This window comes from Schistocerca nitens, chromosome 2 (assembly GCF_023898315.1).
Source record: "Schistocerca nitens isolate TAMUIC-IGC-003100 chromosome 2, iqSchNite1.1, whole genome shotgun sequence".
NCBI lineage: Eukaryota > Metazoa > Arthropoda > Insecta > Orthoptera > Acrididae > Schistocerca > Schistocerca nitens.
The window spans coordinates 451,446,762-451,466,111 of NC_064615.1; the positions used below are offsets into that span (position 1 = coordinate 451,446,762).

General features: G+C 39.4%; 1 protein-coding gene across 3 annotated transcripts in view; it reads left to right on the top strand.

The window, feature by feature from the left end:
- The window catches only part of LOC126236321 (uncharacterized protein CG7065-like), an 85,793-nt gene that overhangs the window by 61,837 nt on the left and 4,606 nt on the right, over window positions 1-19,350 (top strand). For all 3 annotated transcript variants that reach the window (XM_049945537.1, XM_049945536.1, XM_049945538.1), the window contains one exon: window positions 14,444-14,489. In XM_049945537.1, coding sequence (XP_049801494.1) covers window positions 14,444-14,489 — 46 coding nt within the window. The remainder of the gene's footprint in view (window positions 1-14,443; window positions 14,490-19,350) is intronic.

Here is a 19,350-nt window from a genome sequence, read left to right on the forward strand (position 1 = left end):
AGAAATTGTTTACTAAAGTTTACTTTGTATCAGCTGTGGGGGCAACTACACAAATATGCTGGGAGATCGTCGGAACTTTGTAAGTGAAAATAAATGTTGCCCCCTTTTTTCCCCCAAAACTTTGATGGCGTAGCACACATTTTTGCTATGAAGATTTGTATAGTTGAAAAAATAAACAGTTTTACATCAGTCATCAGTTGAAAGGGCCCCAAGGTTCGTGCATGGAATCGGTCATCAGTTATTTCAGAAAGCGAACTTCTGAGTGAGCACAGATAGCCATTAATTGATGAAAGTGAAAACACTTAAAATATAAATTTTACACACATATGTATTTGAAGAGAACAGTTCACTGCTGGCTCGTTGCTGATAATATTATGCGTATTTTGGTCATATGACTTATTATGGAAAAGGGCAGGAAAAAGTTGTCCGTGATACTTGCGCTGAATGGCTTTTTAGTAAAGTCGTTAGTTTCTCTCACAACAGCATGCAATCTGCCAGGAAGTTTCAGCATGCAATATGTTTGCGTTTAGAGGGGCATGTGTTTTGATTGAAAACATTTTGGAATAAGATCTCTTGTATTTATCTTGCAGGCATACAGTTTGTGACAGGATTATGTTGATAGTATTTGAATGAACTGCGAACTCTTCTCCAAAGAATCATCTTGTGGAGTAGCTTCAAGGCGGACTCATAATGAAAAGTGAATGACAAAAGCTATTTATGTATTGAAAAAGTATATGTTCTATGATGAAGTTGAATTATGACCACAAAAAGGGACTGCACTTTGTTCTGTTTTTATATTCCCTACCAGTATGTAAATTGAAGCATGATTCTCTCCTACTTCATGAACCAAAGCACCATGTTTGGATTTCAGAATTCTTTCAAAACTTTATGTACGTGTAACAGGTTGTCAATGGTGATGTGCTGCTTGTGGTCCTACTAAAACTGAAAAACATTTATGGTTTCTGTGTCCTGTTCTCTTGCCACAATTTTCTGAATAAAAAGTGAAAACAGTCACTACACTGTCTCATGAAGCAGAACCAACTGGTGAAAATATACAAGGACAAACAGGAATTGATCTGTCCCAAAAATTATGGCTAATGGGATTGAACAGTTTGCACTTAATAAAATAAGAGTATCTGTAAATAGGTTTGATTTAAGGGACATGTTTCTTAAGACAGATTCTCCACAGTGGCATGAAAATGATGTCAACACGCCACACGTAGTTATTAAATTAAAAGTTTTAAATTACCTGGCTTAGACAGGTGGGAAGCTCATAGAGCACATTAATAAAGAATGTTAAAAAAAAAACTATTAGTACTTCAGGTTGTGTCGGAGTATTCCTATAATTTTCTAGAGCAAATAAGAGCCTTTGCAGAAGAATAAGTACGCTTAAAATGAAATGCAATTTTCACATCATATTTGCATAACACACGTAGTAAATAGTAGGTTTACTTGTTGTATTGTTAAAGTTAATGCAGCAACATGGTATTAATAATTAAGCTGAAAGTAAAAAAGTATTTCGTTAACAATGTTCTTGTGATTTTTTTTTTTTTTTTTTTTTTTTTTTTTTTTTTTTTTTTTAGATAGAAGGTAAACAAGATTTTATGCTATTCTGCAATTTTTCAAATGGAGAGCCACCAGTTGCTCTTTTCACGCTGAACCAAAATCGCGTGCAACTCTCTCTCTCTCTCTCTCTCTCTCTCTCTCTCTCTCTCTCTCTCTCTCTCTCTTTATTATTTTATTCGAAGAAACCAAACTAGGGGGTACCACAAAGAAACAACCAAATTTGAAAAGTAGGAGCCTCCGTATGTTTCATATTTTATTTTTTGAAGAAATGTGAAAACCAGGTTTGCATAAAACTTTTTTACACTACAGTACAGAAAATGATTAAGAATTACCTCAAAGTGTCATTAAATCGGCTTCATAAATTAGCAGATAAAAAAGCAGTGGCTGCTCATTTTGCTTGCTCAAACAAAAACAAAAAGCAACTTACCTTGTGGTAAGTACATGTTCTACAGTTAATCAAAATGTTGAAGAGATAAGCAGATTTCTCTTTTTGTTGTCTGAAAAAATGTATGTATTACTACATACAACTTAATTTTGATGGAAGTTTTATAATAAAAAAATTGAACTACTACTACTAAAAAAAGAAAAAAAGAGAAGAAAAAATAAAAGCTGAGCAAGACTGAGGTACGAACAGAGGAACTAGAGTGAAAGAGAAGAAAAAAAGAAAAACTGAGCAAGACTGAGGTAGGAACAGAGGAACTAGAGTGAAGAATGAGACTGAGGCAGTAATGAGGCTGGCCAAAGTGAACGGTCAACAATTGTGTCTGGGAACGATGCTGACCACAACCAAAGTGGTTGACCAATCCCATTAACAAGACTGACCATGACCAACATGAATGGTGAATGACCTTTCCTTAGAACTTGTTCCTTGGTCTTTCTGTTCACCATAGAGAACTGTTCCTTTGGACCTGATCATTCATGGACGATCCACCACTAGTCAGAGCCCTTGGTTTCAGGCACGAAAAAATTAATAAACATAATATTATTACAGAGAGAAGTGATATTGTTGCATGACATTGTCAATTTTTAAGAGACACTGTTAAAGTGTCATTTGAAGATGTTGTGTGGTTCATTGAAACGTGGATAAATGGTGGTTGTTGCGCCAGAAAAGACTGCATAGATGACAGTGTATGTGGAAGTACTGCTGTTCCTGTGGGAAAGAGCACAAGAATTATTGCCTTACATGCTGGAGCTTGATCTGGTTTCATACCAAACTGTCTCCTGCAGTACAGATCAGGGAAAACAAGCAAGTACCATGAGGAGATAAACCATGATAATTTTCTGAAGTGGCAGCTGTTGCAAAATTTACATTGACCATCTGTCATTTTAATGAAAAATGCCCCATACCCATCAGTTGTTATACATAAAGATTGAACAATGGCAATGAGAAAAGCCATTGTTATTGTGTGGTTAAAATGTCACAATGCGCAAGTTCTGGACAATTTGTGTAAATATTATTTCGTGGAACTAGTGAAACAAAATAAGTCTGTTTCCACAGTATGTTTTTTATGACGTGGCTAAAGAACACAGTCACAGGGTTCTTGGGATTCCACCATATCCCTGCCACTTTAACTCCATCGAAATGATTTGGATACAGAAAAAACATTATGTGGCAACAAATAATAAAAGCTTCAGTGTGACAGAAATTCAGAAACTATTAGAGGAAGCAGTGACATATGGAGTAATGTGTGTCACACATAAACAGTTGTTAAAGAAGCCTGGAACGGTGAAGTGTGAGTAGAAAGTAATGTTGAAAATGTAGTAATATCCTTGGGTGATTCCAGTGACTCATCCACGTACTAATTTAGCACAGTTTTTGAAAGTTTCTAGGAAGAAAGTGACTGAAATAAGTGGCAGTTACCATTTGCTGCAACTTGTCTTTGTTCTGTGTTTGTAGATATTGCTTGTGTTTCATATTTTAAAGGAATAGTCTACCACATTTTCATAATAAATCTCATCTCATTATTAAGGAATACCTGCTGCACCTGTATGACATACTGCATGTAATTTGCAGTGATTGGTAAGTACTTAAGCAGTTTATATTACTGTAATATTGCCAGTTATTATATTAAAATGAAAGGTATATTTTAGCTCTCCTTTCTTATTGAGTATACCAGCAGAATATGAATCATACTGATTATTGTAAAAGACAATGCACGTCCTGTTACAGATAATAGGAAAATTGTGTCATTTTCCACACCGCAGTGCGTTCGTTAAGCAACAAGGATATGACAGTCCTGTAATGCAAACTCAGTACTGCACATTAACAGGAAGCATGAGAAGATAGTATGGAACTGCACAGCTGATGCTGTTACAACCGTACTGCTCATGCAGGCATCGGCGAACCAACATCACCATCCCCTTCCAACTGTACTTCACAGACAGTCACTTCATTCTCTGATCCAGATATAGTGACTGCACAGCAAATGACCTAAAAGAAAGAAGTTAACCCTTATACAGCAAAATCAAATGAAATGTTGTTGTATTAAAACATAAGTTCAAATGTTCTTCTGTTGAAAGTAGCAGCACCATTGTAACATACACACAAACGTTGTTGGTTAGCCTATGAGAGGCATGAACTGACATTTATTTGCCCTTGGCTGTTCAGTGTTTAACAGGCGGGAACCACAGAACTATCTAGCGTGGTAATTGGATCATCATTATTAGCTTTGCTTGTGGAGTTTACAGTAGTTGAGCAGTGATAACTTTGTGGTTGAGTGCCCCTAACCCATGAATACACTGGATAGTAGTGATGACCCTATACTTGTATCCATGCTGACATATGTGGTCAGTTATGTTCTGCATCAAAGCATATCTTACTGAGTGGTTGTGACAATCTCCTCAGCACCAGAGAGAAGAAACTACAGGGTGCATGTAATATGTCCAGAAGGTATTACTTATTATTAATAGTGAGATGAAATTTGTAATGAAAAATATGGTAGATGTTATTTCCTCAAAATATGAAACACAAACAATGTATGCAAACACAGAATTAAGACAAATTATGGCAAAGGGCAAATGCCACTTAGTTTAGTCACTTCCTTCCTAGAGATTATCAGTATCTATGCTACAGCACATGGATGAGTCATTAGAATTGCTTAAGGATATAATTATGTTTTCGACATTATTTTGTACAAACGCTGCACTTGTATGGGCTAATTTAGCTATTGTGACCACAGATCTTATTCTTGGCAAAATTATACTTTGGTTCTATCACATTTATGTCAGTAATAAGCCATCAATGTGAACAAATAATTACCTTGCAGAATTTATATAATGATGACAAGAAGAGTGTGTTGTTTCTTATTCTAAGTCAGAAGTTCAGTTTTCTTGGGTGTGGCTAATAATGAATCTGGTTCCTGGCAAGGCTGGACTGTACTTTGTTTCACAGAACTAGCAGTAGATGACTTATTCTGTTGATTGTCATGATACATATAATTACTGAAAAGCTCCAGGAGGTAATATCTCCTAAGTGTGAGGGCTACAGGAAAACTATACACATGGCTGTTGATCATACTTTGTTATTAATTGACTCTCCCACACCTGTGTAGGCCATTGCTCAACCCACTGGGATACTGGCTCATTAGTTTTATGTAGTGAAGCTCATATTTGCCACTTAGCTAACACTTGGTTCAAGAATCATAAAAGAAGGTTGTATACCTGGAAGAATCCTGGAGATACTAAAAGGTATCAGATAGATTATATAATGGTAAGACAGAGATTTAGGAACCAGGTTTTAAATTGTAAGACATTTCCAGGGGCAGATGTGGATTCTGACCACAATCTATTGGTTATGAACTGCAGATTGAAAGTGAAGAAACTGCAAAAAGGTGGGAATTTAAGGAGAAGGGACCTGGATAAACTGAAAGAACCAGAGGTTGTAGAGAGTTTCAGGGAGAGCATAAGGGAACAATTGACAGGAATGGGGGAAAGAAATACAGTAGAAGAAGAATGGGTAGCTCTGAGGGATGAAGTAGTGAAGGCAGCAGAGGATCAAGTAGGTAAAAAGACGAGGGCTAATAGAAATCCTTGGGTAACAGAAGAAATATTGAATTTAATTGATGAAAGGAGAAAATATAAAAATGCAGTAAATGAAGCAGGCAAAAAGGAATACAAACGTCTCAAAAATGAGATCGACAGGAAGTGCAAAATGGCTAAGCAGGGATGGCTAGAGGACACTTGTAAGGATGTAGAGGCTTGTCTCACTAGGGGTAAGATAGATACTGCCTACAGGAAAATTAAAGAGACCTTTGGAGAGAAGAGAACCACTTGTATGAATATCAAGAGCTCGGATGGCAACCCAGTTCTAAGCAAAGAAGGGAAGGCAGAAAGGTGGAAGGAGTATATAGAGGGTTTATACAAGGGCGATGTAACTTGAGGACAATATTATGGAAATGGAAGAGGATGTAGACGAAGACGAAATGGGAGATAAGATACTGCGTGAAGAGTTTGACAGAGCACTGAAAGACCTGAGTCGAAACAAGGCCCCGGGAGTAGACAACATTCCATTGGAACTACTGATGGCCTTGGGAGAGCCAGTCATGACAAAACTCTACCATCTGGTGAGCAAGATGTATGAGACAGGCGAAATACCCACAGACTTCAAGAAGAATATAATAATTCCAATCCCAAAGAAAGCAGGTGTTGACAGATGTGAAAATTACCGAACTATCAGTTTAATAAGTCACAGCTGCAAAATACTAACGCGAATTCTTTACAGACGAATGGAAAAATTGGTAGAAGCGGACATCGGGGAAGATCAGTTTGGATTCCGTAGAAATGTTGGAACACGTGAGGCAATACTAACCTTACGACTTATCTTAGAAGAAAGATTAAGAAAAGGCAAACCTACGTTTCTAGCATTTGTAGACTTAGAGAAAGCTTTTGACAATGTTAACTGGAATACTCTCTTTCAAATTCTGAAGGTGGCAGGGGCAAAATACAGGGAGCGAAAGGCTATTTACAATTTGTACAGACACCAGATGGCAGTTATAAGAGTCGAGGGGCATGAAAGGGAAGCAGTGGTTGGGAAAGGAGTGAGACAGGGTTGTAGCCTCTCCCGATGTTATTCAATCTGTATATTGAACAAGCAGTAAAGGAAACAAAAGAAAAATTCGGAGTAGGTATTAAAATTCATGGAGAAGAAGTAAAAACTTTGAGGTTTGCCGATGACATTGTAATTCTGTCAGAGACAGCAAAGGACTTGGAAGAGCAGTTGAACGGAATGGACAGTGTCTTGAAAGGAGGATATAAGATGAACATCAACAAAAGCAAAACGAGGATAATGGAATGTAGAGATGGGGGATCCGCTCTTGAACTAATTCATAGAGTTCAATCTTTCAAAGGAGTGAACAATCAGTGATTCAGAAAAAAAGAACGGTAGCTCCAAACGTTTCCCAGGCAGAGAGAGAGAGAGAGAGAGAGAGAGAGAGAGAGAGAGAGAGAGAGAGAGACGGAGCATATCAGCAGCGCCTCTGCTGGTCAGAGCACAGTGCACGCCACACAACACAGCCAGCGCCGGCCTCTGCCCTGCTTCTACCTTGGCTGCCTGCATTGTGCAGTGCCCCATTGGATTTTGTGTTTCACATATGCCGGGCCGTCTCTGTGCGTCGTCTGCCGTGTGCACTGTGCAGTGTCTGGCGCAGCTTAACTTCACATCGCACTCTGTCGGCGATCGTTTCAGTCGCACGTCCTGCCCTCTGGGCAGTTGATGCCAGCAACAGGACAGAGAGCCACCTAGCGGATAACATAGGAACTACTTGCAAAAACCTGCTCGCAAGGGAGCGGACGATTTGTCTCGGAGCGGGTGAGCTCCCCCCACCCTCGGAACTCGCCCGCTCAACGCTCACCCCACCGTCTCGACTCTAGCCAGAGCGTCGAGCAAAGCGACTCTGGTGTCACTCTGGTCTCTGCGGTCTCAGCTCACGCAGTAATACAGCTCGCGGCTCGACCTGCTCGACTCAGCGCCTCTGCATCGGAGTTTGTCCCCACTGGATATTGTTCTTCGTAGTAATACCGCTATGTATATTACATTATTATGTTATGTATACATCAATTGTTTTTATTTTATTTTTATTTGTTTAAACTGATTAGATTAGGTTCCTGATGACTACTCTTACTATAGGATTTTTATTATGGACACTCGAATTTACGCTTTAATTACGAGCGAACCGATAAACGTATCGCAAAATGTGATACACCAATATTTTCCTTACAAAATTGTTGAGGCTTTCGTGGCCACTTGTTGACAAACTGCCTATTGGCTTCTGTCTCGGGTTCTTCGGCCGACGTTCATCTAATGATTTTTCTGACGTTTCGCCAGCACGAGTGGCTGGCATTGTCAAAGCTTCACCCTCCATTGCCGGTGGTGAACTGGAGCCGAGCTCGCGGGCGCAGGCTATATGTACCTGGCGCGCCAACGTCCGAGGGCTTCTCCGCGGTCATTTCCGGTGCGGAAATGACCGCGGAGAAGCCCTCGGACGTTGGCGCGCCAGGTACATATAGCCTGCGCCCGCGAGCTCGGCTCCAGTTCACCACCGGCAATGGAGGGTGAAGCTTTGACAATGCCAGCCACTCGTGCTGGCGAAACGTCAGAAAAATCATTAGATGAACGTCGGCCGAAGAACCCGAGACAGAAGCCAATAGGCAGTTTGTCAACAAGTGGCCACGAAAGCCTCAAACCGCACCGGAAATGACCGCGGAGAAGCCCTCGGACGTTGGCGCGCCAGGTACATATAGCCTGCGCCCGCGAGCTCGGCTCCAGTTCACCACCGGCAATGGAGGGTGAAGCTTTGACAATGCCAGCCACTCGTGCTGGCGAAACGTCAGAAAAATCATTAGATGAACATCGGCCGAAGAACCCGAGACAGAAGCCAATAGGCAGTTTGTCAATATTTTCCTTGTTTTATTCTGCGTAAGGCTATATGCAGCACTTTCGTTTTACAGTCAAATTTATATTTTTTTTTCTTATTCTGGTACGGATTTTGCGATTTTAGGCGTCTTCGAAAGGAAAAATATATGGCTTGCGATGTATTTGTATGAGGTTAATAAAATTTTAATACATTATAGCCAAATATATTGTTAATGTAAATCTCAAGCTACAACATTTTCCGATCACCCAAAAAACCACGCTAGTGCAAAATAAATCAATAATCAAAAACTTTGTCATATCGTGGAAATTTCAATAAACAATACAAAATTCTTACTCATTATCTATGTTACTTCAAAATAGGATCAAATAAGATCAAAATACAGGTATAGTACTGGAATAAACCAAGTTTAAAGGGCAATGTGCCTTTCATTTATTTTCTTTTGTAAATGAGTGGTGAGTCATGAAAAACAGCTAATTCATTTCAGGGAGTGAACAGTTCTGATCCAATCTCTGAAAAGAACAGTTTTGCCCATCTCTAATGGAATGTAGTCAAATTAAATCGGGTGATGCTGAGGGGATTAGATTAGGAAATGAGACACTTAAAGTAGTAAAGGAGTTTTGCTATTTAGGGAGTAAAATAACTGATGATGGTTGAAGTAGAGAGGATATAAAATGTAGACTGGCAATGGCAAGGAAATTGTTTCTGAAGAAGAGAAATTTGTTAACATCGAGTATAGATTTAAGTGTCAGGAAGTCGTTTCTGAAAGTATTTGTATGGAGTGTAGCCATGTATGGAAGTGAAACATGGACGGTAAATAGTTTGGACAAGAAGAGATAGAAGCTTTCGAAATGTGGTGCTACAGAAGAATGCTGAAGATAAGGTGGGTAGATCACGTAACTAATGAGGAGGTATTGAATAGGATTGGGGAGAAGAGGAGCTTGTGGCACAACTTGACTAGAAGACATGTTTTGAGGCATCAAGGGATCACAAATTTAGCATTGGAGGGCAGTGTGGAGGGTAAAAATCGTAGAGGTAGATCAAGAGATGAATACACTAAGCAGATTCAGAAGGATGTAGGCTGCAGTAGGTACTGGGAGATGAAGGAAATTGCACAGGATAGAGTAGCATGGAGAGCTGCATCAAACCAGTCTCAGGACTGAAGACCACAACAACAACAACATTTGCCACTTCTGCCAGGTATGAAATTAGAATGATTATTAAAGTTTTGAAAGACAAAGCCATTAAGCCAAACAGAATTTATCACCAATTGAAGGGAATGTATGGAGAGTGATATATGGATGTGAAAAAGGTCTGCAAGTTCTATAAGGAATTTCACATAGACAAAAGAAGCAAGAGATATTGAGCTCCAATAAGACCATCACAAAGTCTGAATAATAGTGCATCAAGAGCATGTGACCTGTCTTAATGATTTGCATTTTAGTTCCTAGTATTTTGTAAAGCATCATTCATAAGATTTAAATAAATTAGAATATCAATAGGTGTGTGCAAAAAGGGTTCTGAAAATGCTCACACATCAGATAGTGACAACGCCTTCTCTTTCAATGAATTTCTTCGGAGTGCTGTGTGGTTGAGAAGGAAAACTTTGTAGATCTGATTGATTGTTGAGGGTGATGAATCCTAGACATTCCATTTCACATGTGAAACCAAACAGCAGTCACCTAAGTGATGGCATCTCTCTTCATCCAGACTATGAAAATCCAAACAAACACTGTCTGCCAGAAAAGTCATGATAACTGTGTTTTGGGATTGAATAGTGTTATTGTTGATGTACTTTAAGGGTAAAAGGTGACAGTTACAGTGAGATACTTAAACAAGTTGAGGGGTGATACAAAGCCAGAGATGAATCTTGAGTGCAAAATCGCACTCTGCATGACAATGCCCCCACCCCCATCCCTCAGCCCCTCCCATTTCACATCACCACTTGTTTCCTAAGTCGAAAGAACATTTGGCTGAATGATGCTTCAGTGGCTATTTGAGGTGCAAGATGAAGTGATATGGGGTAGTGAGCTTGTTTCAGCATAGGCATGTAAAAGCTGCTCCAGCATGTACAAATGAGGATTATGCGGAAAAACAGATGAACATTCAGTCTTTAAATCAGTTTACCAATAATTGAAAATCGATGTTTCTGATTATTTTCTCTGACAGCATTTATTAACATCTAGGTGGTAAGGATACATGTCTCCGCTAAATATACCTATTGTTACGTTTCTGGCAACTGTGTCCTGTTGTTCATTCATTCCTTTATTCTGGCACAATTTAAAATGCAGTCTCTTTGATAGAGTAATTTTTATGAGTGTGTCTTCGCAAGCCTTGAAGTCCACTTCTCTATGACAAAAGCTGTGAAGTTTCTGCAGCGTTACTATTTCATTAGATTGTCCTTAGTATCGTGGAAATTGCTGTCTAAAAAGTCTTATCCATGTCATCAATGAAATAAATGAGTATGAGGATGTCACTTCCTATTATTATTCGATGATAGTACTCAAATCTCAGCCTCTATGTATCATGTCCTTTTCAATGCACGTCCCAAGTCATAATTGTACTCAACTTCAGAATCTTGCAGTCCTACTTTTATCCATGTCGCTATCAATAAATTTGATGGTAAAAACAGCAGTTAGCTGCTCAAGAATGTGAGGTAACAGGAGCACTACTTTAGGGTCAGGAAAATTATCCACCCACGACCAACTTAGTTTCTACTAACATAGATGCAGCCATTATTGCTTTGTTGGATGGTGGGACATCTGCAAATATGTGTGTAACACATATCAAAAAAGCCATTAGCTTTATGTTCATGGTCAATTTATTTTACAGCTACCGGTTTTGGTAATATAATGAGCCATCATCAGGCCATCTAGTCTAGATAGTTGCTGAATTTTTCAATGCCTAATGTATGTACATCATATATGAAAAGTAACCATCCTTCACACCAGCTTATGCACACATGACTTCAATATATGTCATCAACCAGAACACAACTCCATGTCACTGTTGTGTTCTAGTTGCTGATGTGCACTAAAATCGTGAGTTCGTAAGGTTGTGTTAAGAGTGGTTATTTTTCTTGTGTGATGTACTTGCCTTTTATTATTGAAAAATTTAGCCACTATCTAGAATAGAAGGCGTGATGAATGTGTATTATATCACTGAAACTGGTAGCCTATAAAATAAATTGGCAATCGATGATCTTCATAGCTGACAGCTTATTTGATATTTATTTATTAGTTTCCACTCTGTTTCTATGGCCAACGACAGTTGACTTTTTGAGTAGCATTTGTTGAAGCAAGAGACATTGTTGGTTGGTTGTCATACAAAAGTTTCAATGTGGAGTTGGGGTTACGTTTAAATTTCCAGCAGTCTGAATACGAGTTTTTCTTGGTTTACTTTAACATTTTGAATCCAGCCAAATATTTATTCAGTTGTTTTTGTGATGTAAAGTACGCTGATTGCTCCACTTTCATATTTCTAATTTAATTGAATTTTTTTTTGTGCTATGCTGTGAAATGTAAATTTGTGTAAAAGTGTGAGTGTTGCACAATGAAGAAATAACATATGCTTTGGAATTTTTCACGGAGATATTAAATTTACACTCGAGTGATACACAAGCTTGCAAAGGTATGCTTAATAGCTGGAGCTGGTATCAGTCAGCAGTTGATTGAATGGCATCATCTTGATCCAAATTCAGGATAGCCAAACTGATCCCTAAAGTTTTATTACTTCTAGTTAGTTTCTCAAATTTTGTGGTATACATTACTGTCAGGATCTGATTTGCAAATTGATCCATTATTTATGACTGGAAATTAAATTTATTCCTTCCACAGCTGCTTTCTCATGGCATGACAGCTTTTGGATTATCCAATCCCATTCTCAAGTAGATGCAAACATAGCTCATAAGGCAATGCAGAATCCTCATTACAAATCAGCATTAGCAGTGAACGTTCAGAATGTGGTAACTTTGGTGTGTTTGTGTGGATGGCCTTGCACTTTATATTTATAGTAACATGCATTTACGTAAAAGGCTGTACTGCTCAATGTACAATGAAGGAATGCACATGTGCTGCCAGAAAGACTGTACTATTGATGGATACTACAAGAAGTATCAGCAGATATCTCTTACAATACTCCAATAGCTTGTGGTTTTGTTCTACACTGTAAGTTTATCAGTTAGTTTGTTCATGAAACAAATGTGTTGCATTTTTAGTATTGTTGAGCGTATGTATGCATTTGAATACGGGATTGGTTCTCCCAAAAATGGTCATGTAGTGAAAAAAGCAATGGTGGAAAGAATAATTTCATACGGAATAATAGTTTTATCTAGTACAAACATCAGCACCATTGTTATGATATGCCATTATTTCAAAGTTTCATTTTGTTTTAAGATCAAAATGGCAGCTGAGATGTCAGATTCCTTTGTTTGACTTTCGTAGTAGTATTGTATTAATGAGACTTCGATGTATAATCTCTTCAGCTGTTCTAAATATTTATGTGAAGGGATGTTGGGTTTATAGATTTTAGATTCTTAGCCAAGAAGATATTTGAAAGACTTTTACACATTTTATGGAAGGAAATTAGAAAATTTTGAAATGTGATCTTTCAGCAATTTCTTTGCTATAAAGAACTTATTTCATGTTTTATGAAATACGGAAATCTTGACTTCTCCACTTAAGATGATTTAGTACATCAAGTGAGATGATTCAAATCAGGTAATTGTCATATCTAATTGAAATCCTTCTCAGTTTACAGCTGTGTCATAAAATACTTAAAATGCTAATACACATTGTATAAAATGACACAGCAGTACAGCCAGAAGAATTTGAATTAGATTGACATTGGTCACAGAAGACTGTGTATATATCCGAGTCTCGTATTCTCTTCCATTTCCTGTAAATTTATGATTCTGACTCCAAGATAACGTACATAACAAACATTATGTCCACAAAGCGTTACTGCGTCTGATGTTTAAGTGCTACAATGTAAAACAAAAAAAATTATTATTATAACGATTCTCCTAAATTGTGTTCCAAATTAGGCTGCCAATACTATTTCAGCAAACAGGTGACAGTTCAACAGTTTGTGCCTTTGGAGAACAGTGGAGGCCAACTAAGAGGTGTAATTCAAAACAAAAGTGGTTTTTTTTTTATTTTATTTTTTTTTTATTTAGGAAACTACCTTTCATTAGTGGAACTATCGTGTTGAGGCTCAGCTTTTGCTGCAAGTATCTGTTCAGTACGCAAAAGGAATTAAACTGTGCAAGGGGAATACATTATGCGACAATCTTAGATGAGCTTTTGTGATATTTCATGATTGCTCATCCAGTATTGCCATTTTAATGTATGATCCCATCCAGAATTTGATTTGGGGACAATTTGACAGTAGTCCGGACATTGTGTAAAACCAGCTGTGTATTTACATACACTTGAAATTCTCTCGCAAAGGCCAGCAATTCCACATCATCGAATCCAAAGAAGTGATTAATGGTTAACAACAAAGATGGGAGAAAGAAGTACTGATGCCCTGCTCGAAAAGAACTTCAACAATTATGAAGAATTTGCGAAAGAGTTATGCATGGTATGTACATCAAGTGGTATTATACATCATGGTTTGAAATTATTTTACAGAAATTTAGCCTATTGGGTTATGTATATTGAATATCCATTTATGAGTATTGTTTCCAGAGTGGAGTTTCTTATCTTTTAATGCAGATTGTGTGTGTGTGTGTGTGCGCGTATACGTGTGCACATGCGTGCATGTGCTTTGATGTGCATGCACACACACGCACTCACACACATCGAGATTTGTGCTCATTAATTGGAAGTGAAAACTGAAGTTATTGTGATGGGTCATAACAATTATGTTTGGAGACAAGTCTAATATGTATATGTAGAACAGTGATCTATTAAACGTTTTATAAATTGGAGAAGAAATTGTAATTTATGTATGTCATATTAGTAAGTAGATTTTTAGATGTATTTAAATTAATGTATTGGTTCCAGATCTCCATGTGCCATGGGATGACAAATCGAAAGATGGTGGATTGATGTGAGTATTTGTTATATACATACTTTTTTTTAATTCTTGGTTTGTGGCAACCAGTAATGAAGAAATTATTTGTGTACATTAAACTGTATTCTTGTCTTCATTCTTACCTGGTGTTTCGTCATTGTTACACACACACACACACACAAAATTGTGGTGAATGAAATGAAAAAATTTTACAATGCTTCTGTGAATTTGTGATTACTTTGTGACCTTTATATTACTTTTCCTACAGTGTGCTGCATTAAAGCACATTTTTCCAAATTAAGGAAACAGTTACATGTTTGACACATTTCTCCATGTCCAGTCTACGCTGTCGGATCTTTGTCTTTCCGTCTGTCTCTGGCCCTTCTTAGGTTATCTGCAAAGTGAGGTGTAACCGGACTTACATTTGTAGGAGCAGGAGCAAAATCCAAATGCAGCCACTGTGATTTAGATTTCGACATTATTGTTGTCGCTGCCGTTGCCGTCATCGTCATATCTTCAGTCATAAGACTGGCTTGATACAACTCACCACAATAATTCAAGCCATTTCATCTCTGCATAACTACTGGAACCTACATCCATTTGAACCAAATTAGTGTTGATTTCCCGTAATTTCTCTAAGCCACTTTTTAATGTTAGGGTAATTTCTTCTGTAAGGTCACAAGCAATTTGTTACATATCTGTGCATAATCACTTTGCCTCTGATGCCCCCTTATCATCACCCACCCCAACTCTTTCGTCCCATTCCCCCCCTCCCATCCAACCCTCACCACCCAAGCCCCTCACACACACACACACACACACACACACACACACACTGCATCTGTCACTATCCACTGTAGTTTTGTGTTTGAAATAATGCAGTATAATCAGCTTTGCAGTAATAGAAAGGTATGTGGATCCATGTAGCATGGTCAAGATTTTATTGCTCAAATTATAGGAAAAGAGGTAATAAAACATTTCTTCCCATTGTTGATAAGATATTGCATAACATTTATCAAATAAGTTTAACAACACAATAAAAAGTCTGTATTTTTGTGCCTAGTTGTCATGCTGCACCTTAACGATGAGTTGTTTCCATTATAATTGATCACTGTTACTGTGAATAAATAGACCTGCACTTGTATCGGGGAATACTGATATTTGTACTTTGTATATTTCTTTAATGAATCTTTTTAGCAGTTCAAAATTATTTTTACACTCAGGGGGCTAGTGTTTCTATCCAGTGCACCTGCAGCTCCTCTTTCTTGTATTCCTATATCACATACCTGTGGCCTCTCTCCCAACCGTCAACCATCTTTCCCCAAACCTCCCTCCCATTACCCACCTCTTTTCTCCATTACCCATTCCAAACACCACAAACCCTCATCTCAGTCTATGTGCCAAACTGCAATACAGGCATTGTGTATTCAGTGAGGGCAATGTGCGAGTTGTTTTCTTTTGTCCTAAATTATTTAAATTCTGCCAGAACTTTCCATACCATATCCATACCAGATGCTGAGTGAACACATATCAAATTGTAAAGTGCTTGTGAATGCGTCAGTCAGTATCATTGATATTTGCCTCACCTGTTTCATAGTTTGTGAGCTATTGACAGAAAAGAAGGTGTAAAAGGAACATTGTATACATGGATCAGTCACCTACTGGGCATATCTTGGGGGGGGGGGGGGGGGGGGGGGAAGACTGATTCACCTTGGGAGGCTTTATTGTCACAGATTAGATACAGTTTAGAGCTACCAAAGGCATGTCTTTATTTTATTTTAGGAGGCAATTCTCATCCCTCTCCTCAAACCAGGAAAGGACCGCACATGTCCCAGTAGTTATCGGAGTATCGCCTTGATGAGTTGTGTCGGAAAGACCCTCGAACCGATGGTTAACTGTCGTCTGGTCTGGCTGTTAGAGACCAGGCAACTCCTTAGCCGCTCTCAGTGTGGATTCCGAAAATTTCGGTCCACGGTCGACAACCTGACCCTCCTAGAGGCGGCTATTCAGCAGGCTTTCCTCCATCTGCATCACTGTATCGGCATATTCTTTGATATCAGTAAGGCATATGATACTACTTGGAGACACTGTATTCTTGCACAACTGCATCAATGGGGCTTTCATGGTCACCTCCCCATTTTCATTCGGTCTTTCCTGTCTCAGCGGTTTTTTCGGACCTGAGTTGGTAACACACTGTCTGATCGATTGGAGCAGGAGTGTTTTAAATATTACCCTCTTTGCCATAGCCATCAACAGTATAACATCTACAGTGAGGGAGTCCAGTAGAGTTCTCCTTATTTGTGGACGACTTTGCTGTTTTCTGTTCCTCCTCCAGTGTTGCAACAGTGAGCCGTCAGTTGCAACTAACAGTGCGGCAGTTAGAGGAGTGGGCTGCAAAGATAGGTTTTCAGTTTTCTGCCGATAAGTGTGTTTGTGTTCATTTTAATCATTCTTGTCGTCTTTTTAATTTGCCTACCTTGCATATGGGGGACACTATCCTACATTTTAGAGACACGGTGCGGTTTCTGGGCCTAATTTTTGACTCCGGGTTGTCATGGTTGCCACATCTACGAGACTTGAAAGCCAGAACCCTGAAGGCACTGAACATCCTCAAGTGCCTCAGCCGCAGGTCTTGGGAAGCGGGCAGGGCGCATCTCCTCCAGTTTTATCGAGCCTTTGTGTGTTCGCGGCTGGACTATGGGTACACAGTGTATGGGTCAGCGAGGCAGTCTTATTTGCAGATCCTTGACGCTGTCCACCATGCGGGGATTCGACTGCCCACAGGTGCTTATCGGACCAGTCTCATACCCAGCCTCTGTGCTGAGGCCGGGGAACCACCGCTTACCTTCCGGTGGCAGCTCCAACCTCGCCTGCTCACCAAATTGTTGCTCATCCGCTTCTGGACCATATTTTTTCCCACTGTCCCCAGGCTACGATGCCGTTTGGGACCCATGTGCAACATGTGCTGGAGTCCCTCGGTGTGGAGTCCATACGACCCCAAATCCAGGGTTTTAACTGCCTGCCATCCTGGTTACTGGAGAGGCCCAGAGTGATTTTAGATTTGGTGCAGTACGAGAGAGATTGCACTCCTGCTACCGTTTTTAATGCAACATTTTCTGCCATTTTAGCTGAGCACTGTGACTATATAGCTGTTTTTACGGATGGGTCTAAACGGGGATTCCATTGGTTGCTCTGTTGTTTTTCCGGATCGTGTCCTCAAGGTTCGACTGCCTCAGGCTTTTACTGTCTTTTATGCAGAATTGTCTGCGATCTTGCGGGCACTGGAGCAGATGAGATGTTCTTGCTGTCCTAAATTTCATGTCTGTTCCAATTCACTAAGTGCCCTTCACTCATTGCAACGTTTGTATCCAGCAGATAAAATAGTCCAGACCATACAGGGTGCCCTCCTCCAACTATAACGATTGGGGAAGGTGGTGGGTTTCTGCTGGGTTCCGGGGCACGTTGGCATTGCTGGGAACGAAAGGGCAGATCTCGCATCCAAGGAGGCATGTCTTGATCCCAATTGTTTCAGTGTTCTATCCCCCTGCACGCACTCACCTCGCTGTTGAGCTTTGAGTCATGCGTCGGTGGGAGGATGAATGGCTGGAAATGACTGACAATAAGCTGTTTGGTCAAGCCCACAACACGTGTGTTGTGGTGGACTTCCTTACAGCCCTGTAGACGGGACGAGGTTCTCCTCATTCGGCTTCGGATAGGCCACAGTCCTATGACGCATGGCTACCTGCTCCAGCGAGAGAACCCTCCAATGTGTGGTGCTTGTGGCATCCAGGTCACTGTGCGCCACATTTTATTGGATTGCGTTTTATTTTCTGACCAGTGGGCCACGGCTGACTTGCCAGCGGATCTGCCATCTCTTTTAGGAACCGCTCGAACGAATGTGGTTAAAGTTTTAAAATTCTGGGACTTTTGAAATGTTTTTACAAAGATTTTAGGGAGAGGGTCTTAATTTGCTCACTGGGTGACAAACTCGCACATATTTTATGTAAGTGGCCAGCCAATGACAATTTCCTGTGGCATTCTTGATGCTCCATTTTCGTTTTCTTTATGTTTTGCTTTCTTATACAGAATTTTCCTTCTTCTCCTGCTTTCTTTGCGTGTGTGCTTAAGTTTTGCTAAGTCTGTTCACATTTGTTTCTTTTAATGTGTGTCAGGGTACTTGACGTTGAGCGCCCGTAAGTCCCAACACACACACACACACACACACACACACACACACACACAATAATAAATCAGTACTTGAAAATGTGCCTAAAAAGAATGGAAGCAATAGATTCAATGAGATTTAAAATATCTCATTTCTGTAATCCAGAAAAAATGTACTTGCTAGCTGAAATTGGGAAAGCAATGAGTAGCAACAAAAGCTTCCCGGGGAAATAACAAGAGTATGAAAAGGGCAACAGAAGATGGGTGGTCTCAGGTTCAGTGAGATAGGTATGGAGGGTATATGGAGAAATGACATGTTAGATATGAATTAAGTGCAGTGAATAGCAAGAGTGTATGCAGTATCTTTCATGTTTTCAGTTTTTCTTTGATTGTCTTGTGGCTGGATACTTGAGACTGTACCAAAACACTTTCCTCATGTTATTGTTATATATTCCAAAAGAAATTTACTGTACTTGCTAGTGAGCTACACACAGTTTTTGAATTGGTTGAAAAAGTATTGAGAAATATGTTGAAAGTATTATAGATGGGCTATAAGTATGGAGTCATAACTTGCATTTTAGATTGCGTAGTATTTTGTAGGTACCATTGGCAGGAAGACAGTGTGATAACATGCTGGCCAGTTTTGCCAACGAAACATTTGGCAGTTTGATACATACATTTGCATTAAAATGGAAAATTATTCCATGGAAAACAATTTGTAAATGAAAAACAG